The following is a 21188-nucleotide window of genomic DNA, read 5'->3' on the forward strand; positions in this document are numbered from 1 at the left end:
AGGAGTGGAAATAGCCATGTGTATGATTAATTTGCTCTCTTTATTGAGAAGCCTCACAGAGCTTTTTAAGATGAATATTCAACTTTGGCAAAGAACAGTGAAACAGACACCATGTGGCTAAAGGGATCAATAGATCCTACTCTCTGGAAAGAAACTTGTTAATATGTTAAGAACCTAAAATGTTTCTGTCTATCAAACAAAAGATTCCTTTGCTAGGATTCTAGATTAATTTGGAGAGAATCAACATCCTAACAATGTTCAATCTTGCCATTCAGGAATATGAGATATCTTCACATTTCTTCAGGTTATTCATCAGTTCCCACCACCCTAATAAGTTTCCTTCTCAAATTTATCCCTACTTAGAAACACCATCACCGTTTCTTACCTGTATTATTGTACTAGCCACCATTACCAACCACCAGAATAGTTTTCCAAAATATGCAAATCTGACCATGCCAAGCCTCTGTTAGGAGTCTCTCATTAAAGCCCCATGTCCACTCTTACTCTTTCTTCAAGGGTCACCTCCTCTACAAACCCTCTCCTGAGCACCCCATCCTAAGTGACCTAGTCTATTATTTTTTTGTAGCGCCTCTAACACTTTACTCCACTTGCATACTCATCTCTGTCCTCCATTCAGCTGTGCATACCCTGAAGTGAGGGACTAGTTTATTTACCTTCAGGGTACTGACTGGAGGCCTTGTACACAGAAGGAGTTCTAGAAATACATGCTGAACAATCTAGTCCCAGCCTTAATTTTTAAGAAGTTTTTATTGTGGCAGCATATTTATAACATAACATTTCCCATCTTAACCATTTTTTGGTTGTTTTTATTTTTTAATCCAGTCTCCATAAAAACTGTCAAAAATTGTCAGGGCTGAATATATTTCAAATTGTCATGGTGGGGTATTGGGAAGTTCTCAGTTAGTAATAATTATGCCTCAGATAAACCTTATTGGCTATGACACTGCCACTGTGCAAAGCTAAGTGTACACTTCAGTGGTATTAATCACATTCACAATATTGTACTACCATCATCACCATCCATTACTAAAACTTTTTCATCACTCTACACCTATTAAGCAATACCACCACCATTCCACACACCCCCTTCCCCCAGTAACTGTTAATCTGCTTTTTTGGTCTCTATGTATTTGCTTATTCTAGATATTCATATAAACAGAATCATACAATATTTGTCCTTTTGTGTCTGATCTATTTCACTAGAAGTAATGTTTCTATCTGCTAATGGAAACTTGGGTTGTTTCCTTTTGGTTATTGTCATAATCCAGCCTTAATTTATAGATGTGAAAACTGAGTCCTAGAGAAGCCTCAGGTAGTAGAGCCTGGAGTAGAACCTAGTGCTCCTGACTCTGTCTCGACTGGCTCCCTCATTTTGGCAAAGCTACTTTACTGTTTTCTATATTTGTTTAGAAAAGCTTGTTGTTTAGAAAAGCTCTCCTAATATTCCACAGCTGTTAAAAATGAAGACTATGACTAGCCAAAACGTAAAAACACAAATCTCTATCAGCTGAAGAATGGATAAACAAAATGTGGTATATACATATTCAGTCACAAAAAGGAACAAAGTACAATACACACAACACACATAAACCTCAAAAGCATTATTCTGAGTGAGAGAAGCCAGACACAAAACCAATTATAAAATTCATACGGTGACTAGCGAGTGCTATGTCAAAATATACATAGAAAAGTATTATGTAAACAAAAGGTTTGGGGTAAAGGAAACAAGGATGATCTTTCTACTTTCTATTGTTTTGGAAAGGAGTCGTGTTTCTTTTTTAACAAAAATAATACTTGCATTATGTATCTATAAAAAGAAATGGCCTCCCCAAACGCGGCCCCTGTGAGGGGTCTAAAGATAGCTCTGGGGGAGCTCCAGCTAGCTAAACTGCAGCATGCCGGCATGACAATATGAAAATCATAGACACCTTGGATAGGAGGGATACTGGCAAAGCCAAAGAGCCTGGAGATGCTGAGAACTACTGAGGGGCAGGGCAGATAAATGACAGGGCAGAGCAGTATCAACTAGCTGATCAGAGAAGCTGGTGAGCCATATAACCAGGAGAAATACTGTGGACGTAGAAGCAAAGAACACATTTAAAAATCTGTGACAAAGTTTCTTTAAAAAAGGTAAGGATTAATGAGCTCCATTTCCTTCTATATATAAGCATCTTAAACTGTCCAAATCGTTAAAGAGAATTCTTTTCTACTCTTAAAATTTTCTTTGGCATTATAGGCAAAGATGATGCTGTGCAATGGGTCAGGGAGAGAGGAATCTAAGGTCAGACCCAATGTATATTTGTGAAGCAACAGAATTATAAGAGCCTTTGATTGTCTTAACATCTCTAGTCCAATAATTATTAAATGGGGTGAGGGAGAGAGGAGAAAGGATAGGCCCTTTCTGAGTGGAGGAGGGTTGCCTGAACTGTCATAGAATGTCTTCCCTTGGTCAGTTTCCTAGATACTACAATCCTTGATTAAATATCACTACAACCTATACTAAAAATTGTTTCTCATAGGATATGTAGTGCATGAAAACAACCGAAGATAAGAAGAAATTCAGGAGGGAACCACCGACCTAGTCTAACCCCTACTATACAGATGCCCAGGGATAGCTCAAGGACACATTAATTCAGTATTTATTGTCTGCCTACCATGTTCCATGCACTAAACTAAGTGGCAGAGTGGCCAAGGCCAAAGGAAATGGAAAAGAATAGAAAAGAGTAGCAAAGAATAAGGCTTATAGCAGGGACAGAGAATGTACCAATTCCTGCTCCAATAGGGCTGCTGATCAGGCTGTTTTAAGATCCACACCAAAAAAAAGGGGCTGCTGCTAATTAACAGTAGAAATTCACAGGAATATAAAGTTCCTCACAAGTCAGTCAGGTTATATACCCTGCACACATTTTATCAGTGAGGAAAGAAATACATAAGAAGGAGGATAGGCCAGGACTCTGGATTCAACTTTTGAGTAAAAAGACCTACCCATTACTCCAAGAAGGGTAACAGGAAAAATATGGCAGACTGTGTGTTGTCTCATGGTAATTTATTTTCGCCATCCTTCAAATAGCATGACCTCCAATTTGTAGCTGGTACATGACAATCCAGAAGAAGAATCACAATTCCCAGCTTCTTTTGTAGCTAGATGTGGCCAAATGACTAAGTTCTGACTAAAGGGAAATGATGTGTGCCTTTAAAGGTAAGGAGACTTATGGGAAACGGGCTTGGCCCAATGGATAGGGCATCCTTCTACCACATGGGAGGTGCGCGGTTCAAACACCAGGCCTCCTTGACCCGTGTGGAGCTGGCCCACACACAGAGCTGATGCGCGCAAGGAGTGCCCGTGCCACGCATGGGTGCCCCCCGTGTAGAGGAGCCCCATGCACAAGGAGTGCGCCCCGTAGGGAGAGCCGCCCAGTGCGAAAGAAAGTTCAGCCTGCCCAGGAATGGCGCCGCACACACGGAGAACTGACGCAGCAAGATGACGCAACAAAAAGAGACAGATTCCCATGCTGCTGACAACAGAAGCGGACAAAGAAGAACATGCAGCAAATGGACACAGAGAACAGACAACTTGGGGGGGGGGGGAAGGGGAGAGAAATAAATAAATCTTTAAAAAAAATAAAAATAAAGGTAAGGAGACTTATCTTACCCTGTCTTTCCCCCATTTCCCTCTTCTACTGGCTAGAATGTGGATGTGATAAGCCATCCCTAGGATGTTTCCCTTAATCATGTGGCCCAGAGGACTCACCACTGCATTTTGTATGAGTAGCTACTATTATTTTGGGCCTCTATTACAGTGGTCAAATCTATAGCCTAACTAATACAGAACAGGAACAGGGCAAACGGTAGATTCCAGGTGACAACCACCAGAAATGACAGCACTAAATTATTCCTGCCCTTTGTCCCTGTTTTCTGAGCACTCACCGGCACCCCGTGGGACATGAGGGTATTGGGATTCATGAGGGTAACAAGCTGGTGCAGGAGATCAGGTTGACTATCAAATAGCTCAGGTGTCAGCTTCTTCATCACCTCTTCCAAATGTTCTGCTGCAAGGGAGGGTACCCCATACCAGGTCTTCGGCTCACCCCTGTGCAAGCGGAAAGGAGAGAGAGTTGTCACACCCATAGTCATGCAGGGAGCCTGCCTTGACTACCTCTATGGCTCCCCCAGGGCCCCTTCTCACCAATGGAGGTAGTTAATGGAGTAACTCCAGTGATCCTCAATATGCCAGCAAAAAGCTGAGAAGACCATACCCACGTAGAGCCAAGGCACCTTCATGCCTGAGATATCTGCATTGATGTGGCACAGTACAGACTGCTCCAACACTGGCATCACATTCAGGTTCCAACCACTGGTAGCATACTCCTGGTCAGGTATTTGTGGAAAGGGGATGAAGGTTATGGTAAGGAAATTGAGATCTTAAGTTATTTGCTCTAGCTTGGGGAACATTGAGGTCACAGAGACCTTTTTGAAATATCTAAGGAATATTATAGGTTTCCTCTCCACAAAAAGGAATATACACACAATTTTGCCATCAATTTCCGAGAGGTTTACAGATAAGCTCACCCACCAAAATATCTGCAAGTTTAAAAACTTTGCTGCAGACTAAAATGTTGCCTTCTCTTAAGGCAGACCTGGACCCTCACCTTTTCCTCCAGTCCCTGAACACCTCTCATTAATGAAGCATTTCATAAGCCTTCTCATTTAATTCTTATAACCAATTTGCAAGGTAGTCATTATCCCCATTTTACAGGCAGGGAAATAAATAAGCTCACAGGGGTGAAAGAACCAATCTCATGTCTGCACATGCCAGCTACCAGGCTGTATTCTTTACACGCATTATTTCATATAAATCTCACATCAACCATGTGAGGAAGGCATAATTATCTCCATCTTATAAAGATACTGAATCTTTCAGATATTAAATGACTTGCCTAAAGTCACATAGATGAAATACAACCATGAATCATCCACTCACCTCCTCCTCAGGGGTTAGGTGCCGCTTACTATCACTGACAGGGAAACCGCTGCCAAATTCTTTGGAATGGATGTCAGCCCCATACTCAACAGTCACGTCTTCCTCAATACTATTCACCAGCCGCCAGAATTCCTTCTCCACAAGTTCTGTGGGTACCATCTAGGAAAACAGGAATAGCAGGTAACTGTGGCTCATCATTTTGGTCCCACTGCCCCAGGAGAGCTGAGACCATCAGGCACCAATACCTACATCCCTAGCCCCAACACTATCCCAACTCTCCATCACCTACGTGCACAGGCATGTTGAAATAATCAGCTTTAAAGGAGTCGGCCATCTCGCCAAAGCTCTGCAGAGTGTATTCCCGAGTAGCCTGCTCAAAGCCGAAGGCTTCAGGGGGCCGTTTACATTCCTGAAACCCAAAGGAGAACTTGTCACAAAGGCAGCGGCAAGAGGTAGAGAATCTTCAAAAGTGAAACTTGAATACTGGGTAGGAGTAGGGAGGGAGAACAAGCCCTAGGTCTGCACTTAAGGCCACTTTTAAGCTCCACCTTTTTCTCCCTCAGATAAAATTAAGTCTTTTCATTTCTCACACGCACTGCCACCATGCCTTTGCTCATACAATTTCTCCTTATTGGGCTATTCTCTCCTGCTTTCTTTCACTGATTCTTCAAAAGTCAACTCCAGTCCCCCAGCCTCCAGGAAGCCCTTCCTCTTCACTACATCCCATGATCTTTCCTTTCTTCAGGACTTTACTGAGCTCTGACTTAAACATGCAATCTTATGCACTTGTACCACCATTTTTTCTCTCTAGCTAAAATGTGAATTCATATAGGATGCTCAGGTAAGCTTTTTCTATGTCCAGACTAGAATTACAGGCCTGGGAAAATGACACAGAATATTCTAAAATCTTGGAGCATGGGAAACTAAGGCACCAGCTTCTATAGTGTCAAACACCCAACACTACTGCTGTTCTTTAGGCTGGCTCAGAAGACTCACTTTGTATCTATGCTCATGGTTTTAGATGAGAACTAAGTGTACCTGAGTCAGACACATACCCTGCTCGTTTCTGAAAAGTATATGTCAATCTGGTCCAGTGGCCCACAATCATTTAAGAGAAGGGAGCCAAGTACAGCTGACATCTTCCTTGCCCATGGTAATGTTTGTATCCAAACTCTTCCCCATTGGACTCGCCACCACTACCAAGGTCATTATGCACTGCCCTGATCGCTTTCCTCATTTCCATCTGCATGTGTTCTCACATGTATACCTAGTCTCTGTGACCACTGTAAATCCTTAAGCTAAGGCAAGAGACTATCAATGAATGCCTGCCTCTAGATACCCAAATGAAAATGTTGAACACCCAGAATTTGGATGTAGGGAGGCAGCTGATGAAACGTCCCTGCCAGATTTCCTAGGTCTCTTAGGCCTCACTGTTGCTTCTGCAACTCTTCTCACTGTCCCTACTACTCTAGGTACATTCTCACTCTATACCTTTGCTCCTGCTATTCCTCTGTCCCCCAGTCTAGAATAGTTTCTCATTCTTTTACAGTTAAAGAATACATTATTTTAAACCAAAGTAAATAACACAATAAAAGAAAAACTAAATAAATGTTATACTCATATAATGGACTATTATATATTCCCTAGAAGAAAAAAAAAACATACCTGTGAATAAATTTAATACAGAAAATCAATATGAAATAACAAATGAAAATATATTTTTTTAAAATCCCAAGCTTGTTAAAGATAGTTATTTGCACAATAGCAAAAAGATGAGAAAAAAATATACCAGACTATTAACGATGGTTATCTCTAGATAGTGAGCTGATAGGTAATTTGTCTATTTTCCAAGCTTTCTAAAAAACAAAGAAAAAAACAAAATAACTTGGAAATCAAAAGAACAATTTTTTCTTTAATATTCCTGTTCTTCAAATCTCAGTCCTGATACTTCCTAAGACTGCCTTTAGTCATTGTTCTCTCCTCCGAACTTCCACTCTCAGAGTTTCAAACACATAATTTAGCATTTGATTATCAGTTTGTCTAATCACGAATCTTGCTTCCCCAAATGGCCTGGGAGCACCCAAAAAACAGAAGCAAAGTCTTTCCCACAAAGTTCTGCCCAGCTCAGCCACACCCCAGGAATTCAAAACCTAAGACTGGGGATGAGGCTAAATGAAATAAGGCAAGGACACCCAATGAGGCAGATGCAGACTGGAGCTGGGGAGGCCTTACCGCCATGACACACTTTGGGCATCGCCAGACACCCTTGGGGATCTCAGGCAGGGGAGGCAGAAGGCAGAAGATGTGGTAGTTGTCATCACAGCCATCACACAGTAGGAGCTTATCATCCTCATCCCCTCGGGAACACATCCGACACACATATGACTCGATCTGCCAGGGAATCATAAGGTCACCAACTTAAGCACTGTTCAGCCTTCAAACATCAGGTTCCTCTAGAGTCCAGTACTCCAGTCCACAGTCCATTATAAACCCACTATGCTTGCTGGTGGGAACATTCAGTCCTTATGTAGGCTATTTATGCTAGGTCTGGAATTTAAGTGCATGCACGTACTAACAACCCAAATAAGTGGGCAGAGCTATGAGAGCAGGGATTTTAGCATTCCATCTTGGATACCCGATTTTATTCATTCAGTAATCACTTACTAACACCTATGCATTCAGCACTTATGCTGGACTCTGCAGTCACAGAGATGAATAAAACAAGACATTGTATTTGCCTTTTAAGAACATACAGTACTCTAGAGATACATGTTCATAAAAATTAAACCACAGTGTGAAAACAGCCAACAGAGGTCCATAAAGGATACTGTGGGAGCCTAGAAAAGGAAGCACTCATATCAGCTAGAGATAGACAGCCTTTAGGAAAGACTTCATTGAAAAGTGATAATTGAAACTGGCTAAAACCTGAAAGCAAACTGAAGTTTGGCAGTAGGGCAGAGGCACAGGGGGAAAGTCTTCCAGGTAGAACAGCATGTGCAAAGCATGGGGGAGCAAAAAGAGCGTACCGCACCTCGGGGAAAAAAATGAACATACCTAATAAGTAGGTCAGTGTGGCTATAGCAGAGAAGTGAGGTGGAAAGTGCTGGGGAATGAGGCTAGAGGTCAGCAGGGACTGGATCATGCATGGTAATGAGGAGTTTAGCCTTTATCCTGAAGCAATGGATAATAAGTCTCCTCCTCTGGACCCTTTCAGCACTTCATGTTGACAGCACTTGAACACCCATTCTCGTTCTTTGTTCCATTTGAGTTGGCCTTGTTTCCCCATTTAAGTGAACTACCTGAGGGCAGGGCCCACCAGGCCCACTTTTCTGTTAATGCAACCTTAATGGCCCAGTGTCATGCTGGGGAAATGCTCTTTGAAGGGACGAGAAGCAGAACACTAGGAAGTCAGGGCTAGTCCTTACAAACTGGGCATTGCTGTGGTTTCTTCGCAGTCGCATGGTCATTTTGGTACAGGGCTCTGGGCTGTGACTCAGCTCGTCCTTGCTCTCCAGGAAGGTCTTGGGTGAAGTTGACTCCACCTTCACATCCCCGCCTGACTCCTCCTTTACCACCACAGTTGGGGGACATTCGGGCCCTTCCTTATCTAGGAGAGAGAAAAGCAGCTCTACAGGTCCAGGACAGTTAAGGACCTGATTCCTCTCCCCAGGTGAGTCTATCTTTCACACTGTCCCAGCCTGTTACGCCTCACCTTTCTTCCGTAGAGTTTTATCCTTGGCCATGAGACCTAGGCCCATCATCTTGGGGCCTGCCCCATAGATCTGTAGCTTCTTCAGCTCTGGATTCTTTTCAATGTCTTCCTCTGTAGGCTCCGGCTAGGGAGAAAGAAAGAAATGAATCAAGACTGCTATCTGGGGCAGATTACCCCATTCTAAAAGAACAATAGCTCAGATTATATATCGCCTGGGCTCATGCCAGGGGCTGAGAGACAGCAGGCCAGGGCAAAATTCAGAGCTGTTTTTTTGGAGACTGGGAAATGAGTTCCCTCTTTAGCCCTTTCCTAGAAAGGAATTAAGACAGGATCTGTTTTCTCAACCATAAAATGAGAATTTAATTCGTACCTTATAGTTACGAGGGTGTTAGGGGATAATGTATACAAAAACACAAAATGTTTGTCATAGAGTAAATATTCAAAATATGATGACTAAGATGATTTGCTAAATTACAAATTTCAATAAGCCCAGGAACAGTGTCTGTCTTGTTCTCTGTTGTATCCTCAGTGCCTAGGAAGAATGCCTGGCACATAAGCCTCTGCCTGGAGGTAGGATATAGATATAACAAGAAAGAAGAGTTGTATCTCTATGAGCAGAGAGAGTCAGGAAAGGAATAAGACAGACAAGAAGGGCAGATATGCCAAGATATAGTATGAACAGATCAAGATCCAGTTCAGCAGACAGTAGAGGAAAAAGCAAGAATGAAACCAAAGAAACACACTAGTGCTCAGAAGAACTAAGAAAACTGAAAAAAGGAAGAGGGAGGAAGAGCACTCACTCCACCCAAAAGCTCTAAGACAGAAGAAGGGAAGTACTCACATCAGGCTGTAGTCTCTTGGCCCGCCGGCCATAGCTGTTGAACTTGGAAGGCTGCACAGACTGTCGAAGGGGGATGCTGTGGGGTTTGTACTCTTTGTCCTTTTCCTCATTATCAAACGGACGTGTGTTGCACTGCTGAGGACAGGTGAGGGGTAAGAGTCAGGGCATGGGGCTCTAGGCCCCAACAGCAAGGGCTTCCCTCTACCTTTACCCAATGACAAAGTTGTGATTCCACCCACCTGACCCACATCAATAGCCCCCACTCAATTGATCTTTCTCACTGACACCAGCACACACTTTGGGAATTCTTCTCAGTGCCTTTGCTTATATCATTCCTCCTTCCAACCACCTCCCTCCCAACCATCTCCCCAACTAAACCAGATTCCATCTCTTCCTAGACACCTCCAGCCCAAAAGATCTCTCTTTCCTCTGAATTCCTCTATTATTTAAGGACTTATCACATAACAGATAAGGAGCCTAGCCCTGCAGACCAGATAACTCTAGGACCTCTGGCCCTGGGTAATGTGGAAATTGAATAAACATCAACAGAAAAGGATAGAGTTTAGCTCCCAGGTCCCTAGTCAGAACCATAGAAATCTGTGTCTGGAGATAAAGCCTCTATCTACCCCAGCCTCACGTCCTTACCACCAGGTTGGCTCCTGACTGGTACATCTCATAGGGATAAACAATGCGTTCATAGTGGGAGCGCAGCAGGGAGCCAATGTTTTTGCCCGGTGGGTAGTTGAGGCGCTGGGCCACCCGGGCCCACCGACGGTCCTTGCAGATGGCTTCATAGCCACCTTCCTCCACCACGATCTAAAAGGACAAGAGGGAAGGGACATGAATGTGCTGGGTGTATGTATATGAGGGAGAAGGTCTGTAGAAAGGACAGCTCCAGCACTTCACATCACCGGGACTACACTCTCTTCCCAAACACCACTACCCAGACTCAAATTGCAGCAAGAGATGCCAAGAAGTTCTGATTATAGCTTTTGTGCTGCCAGGCTGTGCTGTGACCCTTCCATTTTAGCCCAGAGATGCAACATCCCCACCAAGAAGGGCCCCTGAATAACAAGACTATTTGTGTGTTTTGGTAGGGTGGTTCTTACTTTGCTGAGGCTGTAGAGGTCTAAGATCCGTCGTTCCACATTGGGAATCTTTAACGAGGAGCCCTGGATTTCCCAAAATTTGGCAATCTGGTCCAAGTAGTTCAGTTTCACTCTTGTCTGGGCCTGGGGGAAAAAAATGGCTCAAGGAGACCACCCCTTCCCCTCCCCCCATACCAATTCCTATCTTCTGGTCCAATCTTAGGGGAGGAGAAAGGATACACAACAGCCTACCTGTACTATTCAGGGCCTCTCCCAATGAACTAGATCCCAGTCTCTAGATAGTGTTTAGCCCCACCTGCTCTCTCACCTCTGGTACTTTCTAGTTATTCAAATAAACCCAAGGTCTCAAAACAGAAACTGTCACGACAGTCAAAGCTTTACTCAATTTCCCTGACAGGGCTGTGTGAATATTACCTTTTACAGATGAGGAAACAAGAGGCCCACAATGGTTAGGTTGCACAACAAGTACCAAGAGACCTGGGTGTCAAATAACTTTTAAGTTTTAGCTTTTCCTCTGCTACTGATTTGTTGTATAAGAAAGGGCATATCAGTTCCACAATCTGGACCCCAGTTTTCTGATTGTGAAAGATAATAAAATAACTGCCCCGTCCACTTACCCCAGAGGAGGGGACTTTATGAAAAGTAACAGTGAAGGCCCTCTATCAAAGTTCTATCAAAGCTCTAAAGATGTTTCAGAGAGTGAAGGCTCCAGAAGAGTACATTAACCTCTTCTTATGCACCATGAAACTCTGTTCCATGGTGGCTAAAGGATGAGAGAGCATGCTATAGAGAGGGTGGCCTAAAGAACTAAGAGATGATGTACCAAAGTAACACTGGTGCCTGGTCAACCCAGGACCCAATGTGAGCCCCAAATCCTAGGAATAAGGCATGAACCATGCTTCCCTGAAATCTCAGTAGCCCAAAAAGGGCTCCCAAAGGCCCTAAGTCTATCACCTCCTCACCCTTAGCAGAAGGCTTGGTTCCAAGAAGAACTAGATAGTCATTATCATTCACTACCCTGCTTGGTCCCATTAGGGCCGGGGTTCTAAACAAGGGATCTATGAGTTTAAATTGAAATTTTTAAAAAACACAAGACACATGGGATCTAAGCCCACTCTTGATTCAGAGGTGGAGTGGATATCACCATCTCAGGGTCCACAGGTTGGAGGAATAAATATGAATTAGAGTGGACTTACTGGTATTCTACTATAGAACTATCGTGACTCTAGCAATGGAAGAAAGTGTCATTGATGTGGAGACAGTGGTCACAGGAGTTGCTGAGGGCAGAGAGAGGGAAGAGGTGTGATGTGGGGGCATTTCTGGGACTTAGAATTGTCCTGAATGATACTGCAGGACATTATATATCCTGCCATAATCCATTGAACGAACTGGGGGAGAGTATAAACTACAATGTAAACTATAATCTATGTGGTGCAGCAGTGCTCCAAAATGTATTCACCAAATGCAATGAATGTGCCATAATGATGAAAGAGGTTTTCAATGTGGGAAGAGTGGGGGGTGGGAGGTGTGGGGTATAAGAGAACCTCTTATATTTTTTAATGTAACATTTTTTTTGGTGATCTATGTATCTTTAAAAAAAAAACAAATAAAAATTTTAAAATTAAAAACAAAAAAACAAAAACCAAAACATTCTTGTGGGGATGTGTTGGTGCGGGTGTGATATATTTATTCAATAATACACAGTATAGTGTGGACTTAGTAAGGGGTCAGTGGTTTTCACCTTACTGGCAAAGGGGTCTATGGAACAAAATAGGTTAAGAACCCCTGCATTAGGGGGAACAGGGACAAGTCTTTCTACTTCATAGAAGAGGAAAACTAACACCTATTTTTTAAAAGAAACAACCTATGGCTCTTTGGCTGTAAGAATCCCTAGGGGGCCAGAAATCCTACTCCTTCCATCTCAATCCCTTAGGTTTCTGGCCTTGGCTTCACCCCTTCTCCTCCCCCACATTAACTAGCACTATACCTTTAGAACACCTGTACTTGTCCTATGCTAGGTTATACCTTGCCCTAGCTGTATACTCCTCCTACTCCCTGGTCACATCTATTTTTCTAAGGAACTGCACCCTTTACCAGAGATGACTTTTGCCCTGACCAAAAATGCACCTAGACTGAGTTTAGACCAGTGGTTCTCAATGGGAAGCAGGGAGGGGTGCAATTTTACCTCCCAGGGGACATTTTGCAATGTCTGGGGACATTTTTGGCTGACATAATGGGTGAGGGCGCTACTGGCATCTAATGGGTAAAAGCCAGGGATGCTGATAAACATCTACAATGTATAGGATAGCCCTCCACAACAAAGAATTATCTCGCCCAAAATGTCAGTAGTGCCAAGGTTGAAAATAAAACCCTGGTCTAGAAGACAAAGAAGCTTTTAGGTCATGGGCACTCAGCTGGGCCTAATAACCCCTTAGGACATCTATTAAGGCTTGTGGATACATAATAACCAATGGGGGAAAGTGTAGTATCACACTTCTAGCCTACATCTTCCAAGGAAAACTCTAGGACCATACCTAGAACTGTATTCAGGGGATCCACTCTATCACCCCAGCGAATTCTCAAGTCCCTACTAGAGAACCCCACCTACCCATGCAAGAATCTGGATTTCCTGTACCGAACAAAAGGGAGAGGAAAAGCTTACACGTTTGACCCCTGTCCAAGTTTTTAACCATTCTAACCTCTACAAAGAGTAGTTCTTGTGCTGCTCCCATCGATGCATCTACCTCACCTCCCACCTTACCAAGCACCATGAAAGAAGGTAGGAAATATAGGGTCATGGGTGAATTGGACAGATAAGGCCACATTCAGCTGGCCTTACAAGAAAGTGTCCCAGATAGCCCCAAATTTCCCTTTTGCTGACCTAGGTAGGATAGCGTAGTTGACAGAGGAGCTTCAGAAATAGCAAACCTTTTTTGGGCTATCAAATCAGAGATGTTAAATGCCCCCTGTTCTTGGTTATATTCGGAGCTGTAAAGCTTACTCCATACCCTGGGCACAACAGAAATCAATTTCACAGAATGGAGAATAAAGGTCTAGTTAGGTAAAGCACTTTAGTCAGAGGATAAGAGGGAAGTGGGACCAGAGCTAAGGTATCTACTTTCCTCATCCCCCAACCAGCTACTAGTCTTCTTACCTCTAGTTCATTCAGTCTCTGGATTCGAGGGGTAAACCTGAAGTTGTCCACTTCTACAGCAAAGGGTGGCTGCCAGTCCTAAGAAGATAGAGGGAGAGAAAGGGACTTGCGTTATTACAGCACAGTGCATTACCAGAGGGCACCAAAAGCAGCTCAGCACCCTTTCCAGACCTCTATGCATCCCAGACCCTTCAACTTGGCAAATATCAACCTATCACCCCAACACACCTAACTCACAACAGGCTTAGTAGCCCCTCAAGTCCATGTCCAAGGCCCCATGCACATGCTCTGGGAAATTTCTCCCAAGTCCCTCACAATAGTACTGTGCCAAGATTTGAAGAAATAGATTGGACCCAAAACAGGTGACCCCAAACCCTCCCTACATTCCACATTAACTCCTCATCCTCTAGGCATGTGCTGAAGGACACACAGTATGTGAGTACTGGGAAGCACACAGGACCTGGAGTCAGAAGACCTGGGTTCATGTCCTAGCACCTCTACTTACTAGCTATAGGATTTTACCTTCCTGAACCTGTAAGACAGGAGTATGAACTCTTGCCCTGGCTTCCTCACATGACCACACTGGAAAATTAAACTGGCTTTCAAATGAAAATGTTATTCAAAGGAGTCATCATTGAGAGTTGACACCTAAAGCTGACCACACCACCCAATACACAGGCAGGGTAGCTCAGCTCTGACTCTGGCAGGATTTAAAGATTAGGGCCTTTAATGTCTGTCCTCTCAGTTTAAGGAGCCTAAGACAGATACTGTAGGAAAAAGGAACAGGGAGCAAGAACCTGCATCACTCACCAGATCTGGAAGGCTTTCTGTGGATTCTCTCATATACCTCCCCAGTCCAGGAAGAGGCAGGGGAGGAAGCCTAGGGAAGGGGGAAGTGTTGGGATGCCCAACTGTTTCAGCAAAAGGAGTCAGGGAAAGGTAAAAGTGGGGTAGGCTCTGCTCTTCCAAGTTAGAGCTTGTTCTATCCTACCCAAAGGTGCCTGTGGGGATCCCTCCCCCATCCCACCCTTAACACAAACCTCTCACACAGTCCTCTTCTCCCCAGAGCTCTGGTTCCTACGGGATGGGGAAAAGAACCTAGAGTAACCTAGACCAATGCTCTCATTTTACAAATTAGAAAGTGAAGCCCAGAGAAGAAATGTGATTTTTCCAAAATCAAATGCTGAATTTGTGGCAGAGTCAAGACTAGAACCCATGTCTTCTGACCTCTGGTCCAAGGCTCTTTGCACTATACCAAGCTTCCAGGTTAAGTCTATATATACATGCATACATGTTTGTATGTGTGGGGGTGGGGGGGGGTGGAGGTAGACAGTAGAAGAGCGAATGGCTTCTTCTGCACACACACTTTTAGAAAAGGCACTAGAGGACTTCCCCCCAAACTCCTAATGCAGGCAGTGAACATCTGGGCCTCAGTGAAGCCAGGAGAAAAAAAAAAGTTTCGTAGTCTAAAATGGTATGGCTCAAGCCTAGACAGGCTCCCAAAGGTGGCCATGCCCTCTTGCTTCGAAAAGTGTTCACACCCAAAACTCCAGGCACCCTTCCTTTCCTGTGGAATCAAGTTCTAAAAAAGAGGAAGTGCAACCCAACAGGAAATGACAGAATGAGGAATCCGAGAGCAGGAGCTGTAGGTGCAACAGACAGCTGGGAAAGGTCCAGCAATCTCTCTGCCTGGCTCTCCTTTGGGACCTACCAGCTCCCTCAACATTCCTTCAGTCCCATACTGCTGTGTGCCAAATAGTCAATATGTCAGTATTATCAGGATGTGGTGATATAAGGGTTGGCTACCTGATGCAGAAAGAAAGGTCCTTCCAAGCTCCCCTGGGACTACTCCAGGTTATCAACACTCTCCTCCCACCCATGTTTCCCAAGCATAGTCACATGCCCTGCAATTCAGACCCCAAACCATCCTTCCACAGGCAAACCTCCAATTCTCAGCACCCACCCTGGGTCCAAGAACCACTTTGGTGAATGTTTCAAATTCCAAATAGAAGAAGGCCTAGCTGCCTTTAGGAGCAGCCTCAAAAGGGAAAAAACACAAACAAAACAAAATCAGAGACAGCTGGGTCTCTGATTGGAGGGAAGCAGTGTTGGGGTAGACAAGAGAAGCACAACAAAGGACAGCTCCCAGCTGGCCACACACACCTGAGACATGTCACTTTTCCCTTTCCTGGTCCCCCAAGGCAGTTTGACAACACCAGCATGCCCAGATAAGTCCAATACAGAATAAAGGAAATTAAGGCCTCAACTACCTCCTATGTAAGATATGCCTCTTTCCCACAGGCCTGCCCAACCACCTTAGGGAGTTCCTCCTTGAGGGTGCCCAGGACTCCAGCCTCTCCCCTTTACCAGCTTCCCTGCCCTCTCACTACCCACTGCCACTCTCTCACAATGAACAAGGATACCTCAGAAGTCTGTGGCCAGGCTTCAATAAGGAAGAAATTGGCTTACTCAACACCTCCCAGAGGATCCACATGAATCCAGTCTAGCTCTGTGGCTAAGCACCAGAAAGCACCAAGGTGGATAAGGCCTGCAGTGCCTTCCTCAGGTGGGAGTTAGGCTTCCCATTCCGTTCCAGTCAAGAGACACCCACTCAAAAACACCCTGTTCCAGCCAAACTCTCAATTTCTGCCCAAGAAATCCCAAGTGGTCACTGAACACCATATATCTTTATTTCTCCTCCATGCTGGCAAGGCATCAGCCTGTCCTAACCCTTGGGGGACTTCTGGCCTGAAGCCAGGCCTAGGAGAAAAAATAGGCCCTTTGTTGCTGACCTCTGGGAATCAAGTGCTCCAGTGGTGCAGACTTCCATAGTCCCATTCTGTTTCTGGGGACCCAGAAATGTCCTATCCACCAGAACCTCCTACATCCTGGGACAGAGCACAATAAATATCTTCTGAGAAGGACTCATACCCCAACCCCAAAGCTGATTGGTCCAATCCTCTCTGTAGTAAGTAAAGCCTGGGGAGTGAGTGACATGTAGGAAAAGCTCTGACATGGCCTTCAACCCTAAGAAAGGAAAGGGACAATTCCTTCAACCCATCTCAGGGGAGCCAGATACAGCATTCCCTGTGAAACTGACTTCCTGACTCTGGTCCACTAGGCCAGGATATTATCACAGATGGATTGGCCTGGCAGGGTGTGAGTAAGTGAATCAACCCACAGAGAAGCAAATCAATAACCACATCAAATACCTTCACAGCCACAATAATTACCACTTATCTAGTGCCTACTACACACAGACACTACCTACCTAGTTTAAATCAACCTTAAAATAACCAAAGAACCTGAGACCCAATTCCAGGCTTAGAGAGATTATATTACTTGCCCAAGATCACACAGCTGGAGGGCTGCAGAGTGGAGTTTTAAACTCAGGTCTGTCTCCCTTCAAAGCTGTGATCTTTCCATTACAACAGGCTGCCTGCCTTAAGGGAAGTGATGACAGTAGATGAGGGAAAGGCCTTATTTTAGTGCAGCCCTGTCCTGGGAGGTCAGGGGTAACTAAGGGATGTGCAGGATGTATCTCTGTGAACTCTCCTCCACTCACTAGGCATTCCGTCTTGAACCTTACCAGGAGTGATTCTGAAGGCGGGGATGGAGGGGTCGGAGGAACCTCTGTGACACCGTGTCACTGCGGGCCTCATACCACAAGAGGACCCCTGGCCCTAGCACCCTTTATCCAAACCTGGCCGCATCCACAGGGTCCCAGCCGCCTCACTTCCCCACACTTCGAGCTACCCTCGGCCGCAGACTTCTCCGCCGACTACACTAGTCTCCCCATCCCCGGCCTCACCGCCGGCGACCACTGGCCCCGGGCCTTACCGCGGGTGGGCGGATCTTGCAAATGCCCGACTTCTCAGCGATGGGCCTGATTTTCGCGATGTAGCCAAGCGGGTCTCGGAACTCAGCCCAGCTGGGCTCGAACACAGGGCACTCCGGCGGTGGTAGGAAGTCGTCGGCCCCTGGCTCCATGGTGGGCCCTAGGACTGGGCCAGGGATCAGAAGGACTCGGACCGCCCTTTAAGGGCTCATGGCGCCGCCGCTATCTGAGACCGAGACACTGCTCGGAGAGTAGGCCCTAAACAGGGCGGCCGCCGCCCGCCGAGGACCTAGGGAGGTGTGTGGCTGCCGCGCTCTGAAACTCTCAGGATGGCGCTGCTGCTACAGGCTCTTCGTCCCGTTCCTTTCCTTCCAAACTCCGCCGCTGCCTCCCAACTACCACAGCATTCACCACCACAGTTACCTCCCAACTGCCGCGGCCTTCATCGCCGCCGCTGCCGCCATCTTGGTTTGTCAGCGTCTCCCCTCCCCTCGCCACAACAAACCGGATCCCTCCGCGGGGTGGTCCTCCGAGCCTCTTATACCTTGCGTCAGGTTAAGCCGTAGGAAGCCTTCATCCTGTGGGGAACGAGCTGAATCGACTGGCGTGGCTTCCCTATATGGTAGCGGGAACTCAAAAGTACCGCCCCGATTGAGAGCAAATAGTCCACCCCAACGGCGGAGGTACAGGATTGTAATTAGTGTACCGGCACCTTTTTCCGGATAGGCCGGCGGTGCACGTTTAAAGGCCAGTGTTGCGCATGCGCGTTGTGGAGACAGACCGGAAGAGGGGTTGGCGTCGGTCGGTGGTGGGCTAACTGGCACCCCCTTGAGGATCTAGGGCCTGGCGCGAGCCCCGCCCCAATGTTCTCTCCCTTTTCTCCTCGGTTTTTCCGGTATGGGCCTTGGAAGGCAGCCTGGGCTGCCTGATTGCCAGTAGTCCCTACTGCTGGCCCGCAGTTTGGGGAGACGTACTGGGCTGGGGCTTTGAGGTCCCAAAAGAAGGAAAGGAGAAGGCAGCTCACTCTCTTGGGGACTTGGGACTTATAGAATCCTGGGTCCCAAGGAGAAGGAAGCCAAGGTCACGTAGAGGCCTCTCAGAGATGGGGTTTCCATTCTTAGCCCAGAGAGTCCTTGCCAATCAGCATTTTAATGAACACTTTCAACTGTTCTGTATGCACTTTTATTGTGTGCGTATGTGTGACATGTACTTCTACAAAATAAGCCTGGGTGTGTGTATGTATGTATGCATATATATATACACACACACAAACATAATTTTTTAAAACTATTGGATGTTTAGCAACAGTGTATTTATCCACCGCCTACCAGTGCCTAGTATATAAGACACCTACTATTTGCCCATTTTTGAGCCTATAGTCCACTTTATCAAACATCTGTATATGATTGTATTTATTGTGTATAGCCCTTGTCATATGCATTTGAGTACCTACTCTGTGTACATTTACTTCTATTATGTACATTTCTGAATAGGTTTATTTTGACTATTTTAAATGAGTATCAAATATTTACCCACATCAGACAACTACTGCATTTGAGGATCATCTATTATTCATCAGTTGTAGGCCTACTGCATACAGTTTGAACACCTGCTGCACACATATTAGAATACTGTGTACACACTGATTAGTGCTTATTTTGTGTTCCCCCATTAGACTGTGAGCTCCTTAGGGTCAGGGACCACGTGGCATTATGCATCCTCAGTACCTGGTGTGGTAAGTGATAAATGAATATTGAGTGAACAGAAGAACAAATGAATATGTTTATATTTTTGAGCAGCTATCATGTACATTGACTGAAAATAACATATGCATTTTGCAAACATTTCCTGCGTATGTTAAGCATCTGCTATAAGCTTGAATATGTTTGAAAGGGGTGGGGTGTCATTCCTTCATCCAGGTAACTGTTCCTAATCACATATTGTGTGCCAGTTTGGTACATTCTGCAAATTCAGAACTGAGCTAAGGACATCCCATTTGAGGGAACAGGGCACACAAGTAAGAGTTCATACCCTGGGGTCAGACAGGCCTGCCTTCAAGTCCCACCAGCTCTGCAACTTTCTATTTATGTGACCTTGGACAAGATCCAGCTTTTGAAACTGAAATGGGGATGATAATCCCAACCTTGCAGGATTGGTGTACAGAGCCTGGAGCATAACAGGCCTGCAATATCTGGTAGCTGTTATTTTTATTTCTCAGAATATGTCAAACTCATTGATATGTCAAAACTCATCAAGAACCTACTTTGTGCCAAGTGATTTCATATTTCTTATCACCTGAATCCTTACATTATCTTGAATGTTCAGGATCTTTATCCACACTTTGTTGCTGAGGAAAGTTGTCCCAAGTAAATAAGTAGTAAGTGGCATCTCTTTTCTAGTTTTTTTGGTGTCAGGGGAAACCTCAGCCATGTCCCACCACAAACACAGGTAATGACCCAAGTGAATAATCATCTGGATAGGGAAACAGAAAGCTAGGCAAGGTGATGTCAATAACAGTAATATCACTAGATTCTCAATTGTGTAAGCATGTAACAGTCCACGTGGCCCTTTCATGCCCATTATTTCCCTTGATCTTTGCAATAGTCTTGAGAAAGAAGTAGGTCAATTTACCCAATCTGGAGATGAGGAACCAAGTCCCAGAAGGATTAAACAACTTGCCCATTGTTACACAGGAAGTTGCTGACTCCTGATCAAATGCTCTTTCTGTCACTTGCTCTCACCAGGAATAGAACTGGACAGGAGAAAGGCGATAGAATGAAGAAGGTGGGAGAATATGCCAAATCCTAGGCTGAATGAAGTTTAGCCATCCCATCTGGAGGCAGCTCAGTGAAGGGTAAAGAGCATGAATTAGGTGTCAGTTGACCAAGATTTGGGTCTCAGCTCAGCCCAGGCTTCCCACAGCCTTCTCTGAGGTGCTTGGCCTAGATAAGCCCCTGTCCTAGTAGGGCAAATGGAAATTGCATAGCATCTTTGAAGCCAGGTAAGTCAAATTCATTCATTCACAAACATTCATTAAATCCCTACTGTGCTCCAGGCAGTGATAATATAATGGTGACCAAGATAGACATGGTCCCTGTTTTCCTGGAGCTATTCACCCACTAAGATCTGCCAAGTAAATCTGCCAGAGATCTCACCACTTTGAGCCTTGATTTTTCTTATTTATAAAACAAGGCTAAATAATTCCTTCCTCATAGGGTTGTTATGAAGATTAAAGTTAATGATGGTTACTGTTCATCAAGGGCCAGGTAGTATGGAGTGAGTATTGTTATCCCTATTTTACAGATGAGAATGAAGCTCAGATAAGCAGAAACTTACCCAAGTCATACTGCTAGTAAGCAGCAGAGCCAGAATTCAACCCAAGTCTGTCTGACTGCCACATAACTCTAAAAGACTTAGCAGGGTGCTTCCCACACTGTAAGGTGTCCAAGAAACGGGTTCCTTTCTCAAGTCTTGGGTCTTGCTGGAGACCAATCTGAGCCTGGGTCCTGCAGGGTTAAGAATTGGGAAGCAT

At 45.0% G+C, this 21188-nt stretch overlaps 1 protein-coding gene and 1 non-coding gene across 37 annotated transcripts in view; both read right to left on the bottom strand.

Annotated features, from left to right (window-relative positions):
• KDM5C (lysine demethylase 5C) overlaps positions 1-18420 on the bottom strand; it is a 43241-nt gene extending 24821 nt beyond the window's left edge. For 12 of the 36 annotated variants that reach the window (XM_058291883.2, XM_058291882.2, XM_058291876.2 and 9 more), the window contains exons 1-12: positions 17659-18420; positions 13819-13896; positions 10665-10787; positions 10201-10371; positions 9556-9690; positions 8715-8838; positions 8428-8609; positions 7235-7393; positions 5292-5411; positions 5003-5161; positions 4208-4389; positions 3949-4111 (exon numbers count right to left, since the gene is read on the bottom strand). In XM_058291883.2, coding sequence (XP_058147866.1) covers positions 3949-4111; positions 4208-4389; positions 5003-5161; positions 5292-5411; positions 7235-7393; positions 8428-8609; positions 8715-8838; positions 9556-9690; positions 10201-10371; positions 10665-10787; positions 13819-13896; positions 17659-17808 — 1746 coding nt within the window. In that variant the 5' untranslated portion in view covers positions 17809-18420. Of the gene's footprint in view, positions 1-3948; positions 4112-4207; positions 4390-5002; positions 5162-5291; positions 5412-7234; positions 7394-8427; positions 8631-8714; positions 8839-9555; positions 9691-10200; positions 10372-10664; positions 10788-13818; positions 13897-17658 lie in introns of those variants that run through there. The other 24 variants (XM_058291880.2, XM_058291874.2, XM_058291879.2 and 21 more) reach the window with 4 other exon arrangements.
• Positions 844-982, bottom strand: LOC111762161 (U4 spliceosomal RNA). Its single transcript, XR_002795347.1, has one exon. It is a non-coding gene; the product is annotated as a U4 spliceosomal RNA (small nuclear RNA).
• Positions 18421-21188: the final 2768 nt, after the last annotated feature.

Source organism: Dasypus novemcinctus, chromosome X (genome assembly GCF_030445035.2).
Source record: "Dasypus novemcinctus isolate mDasNov1 chromosome X, mDasNov1.1.hap2, whole genome shotgun sequence".
Lineage (NCBI taxonomy): Eukaryota > Metazoa > Chordata > Mammalia > Cingulata > Dasypodidae > Dasypus > Dasypus novemcinctus.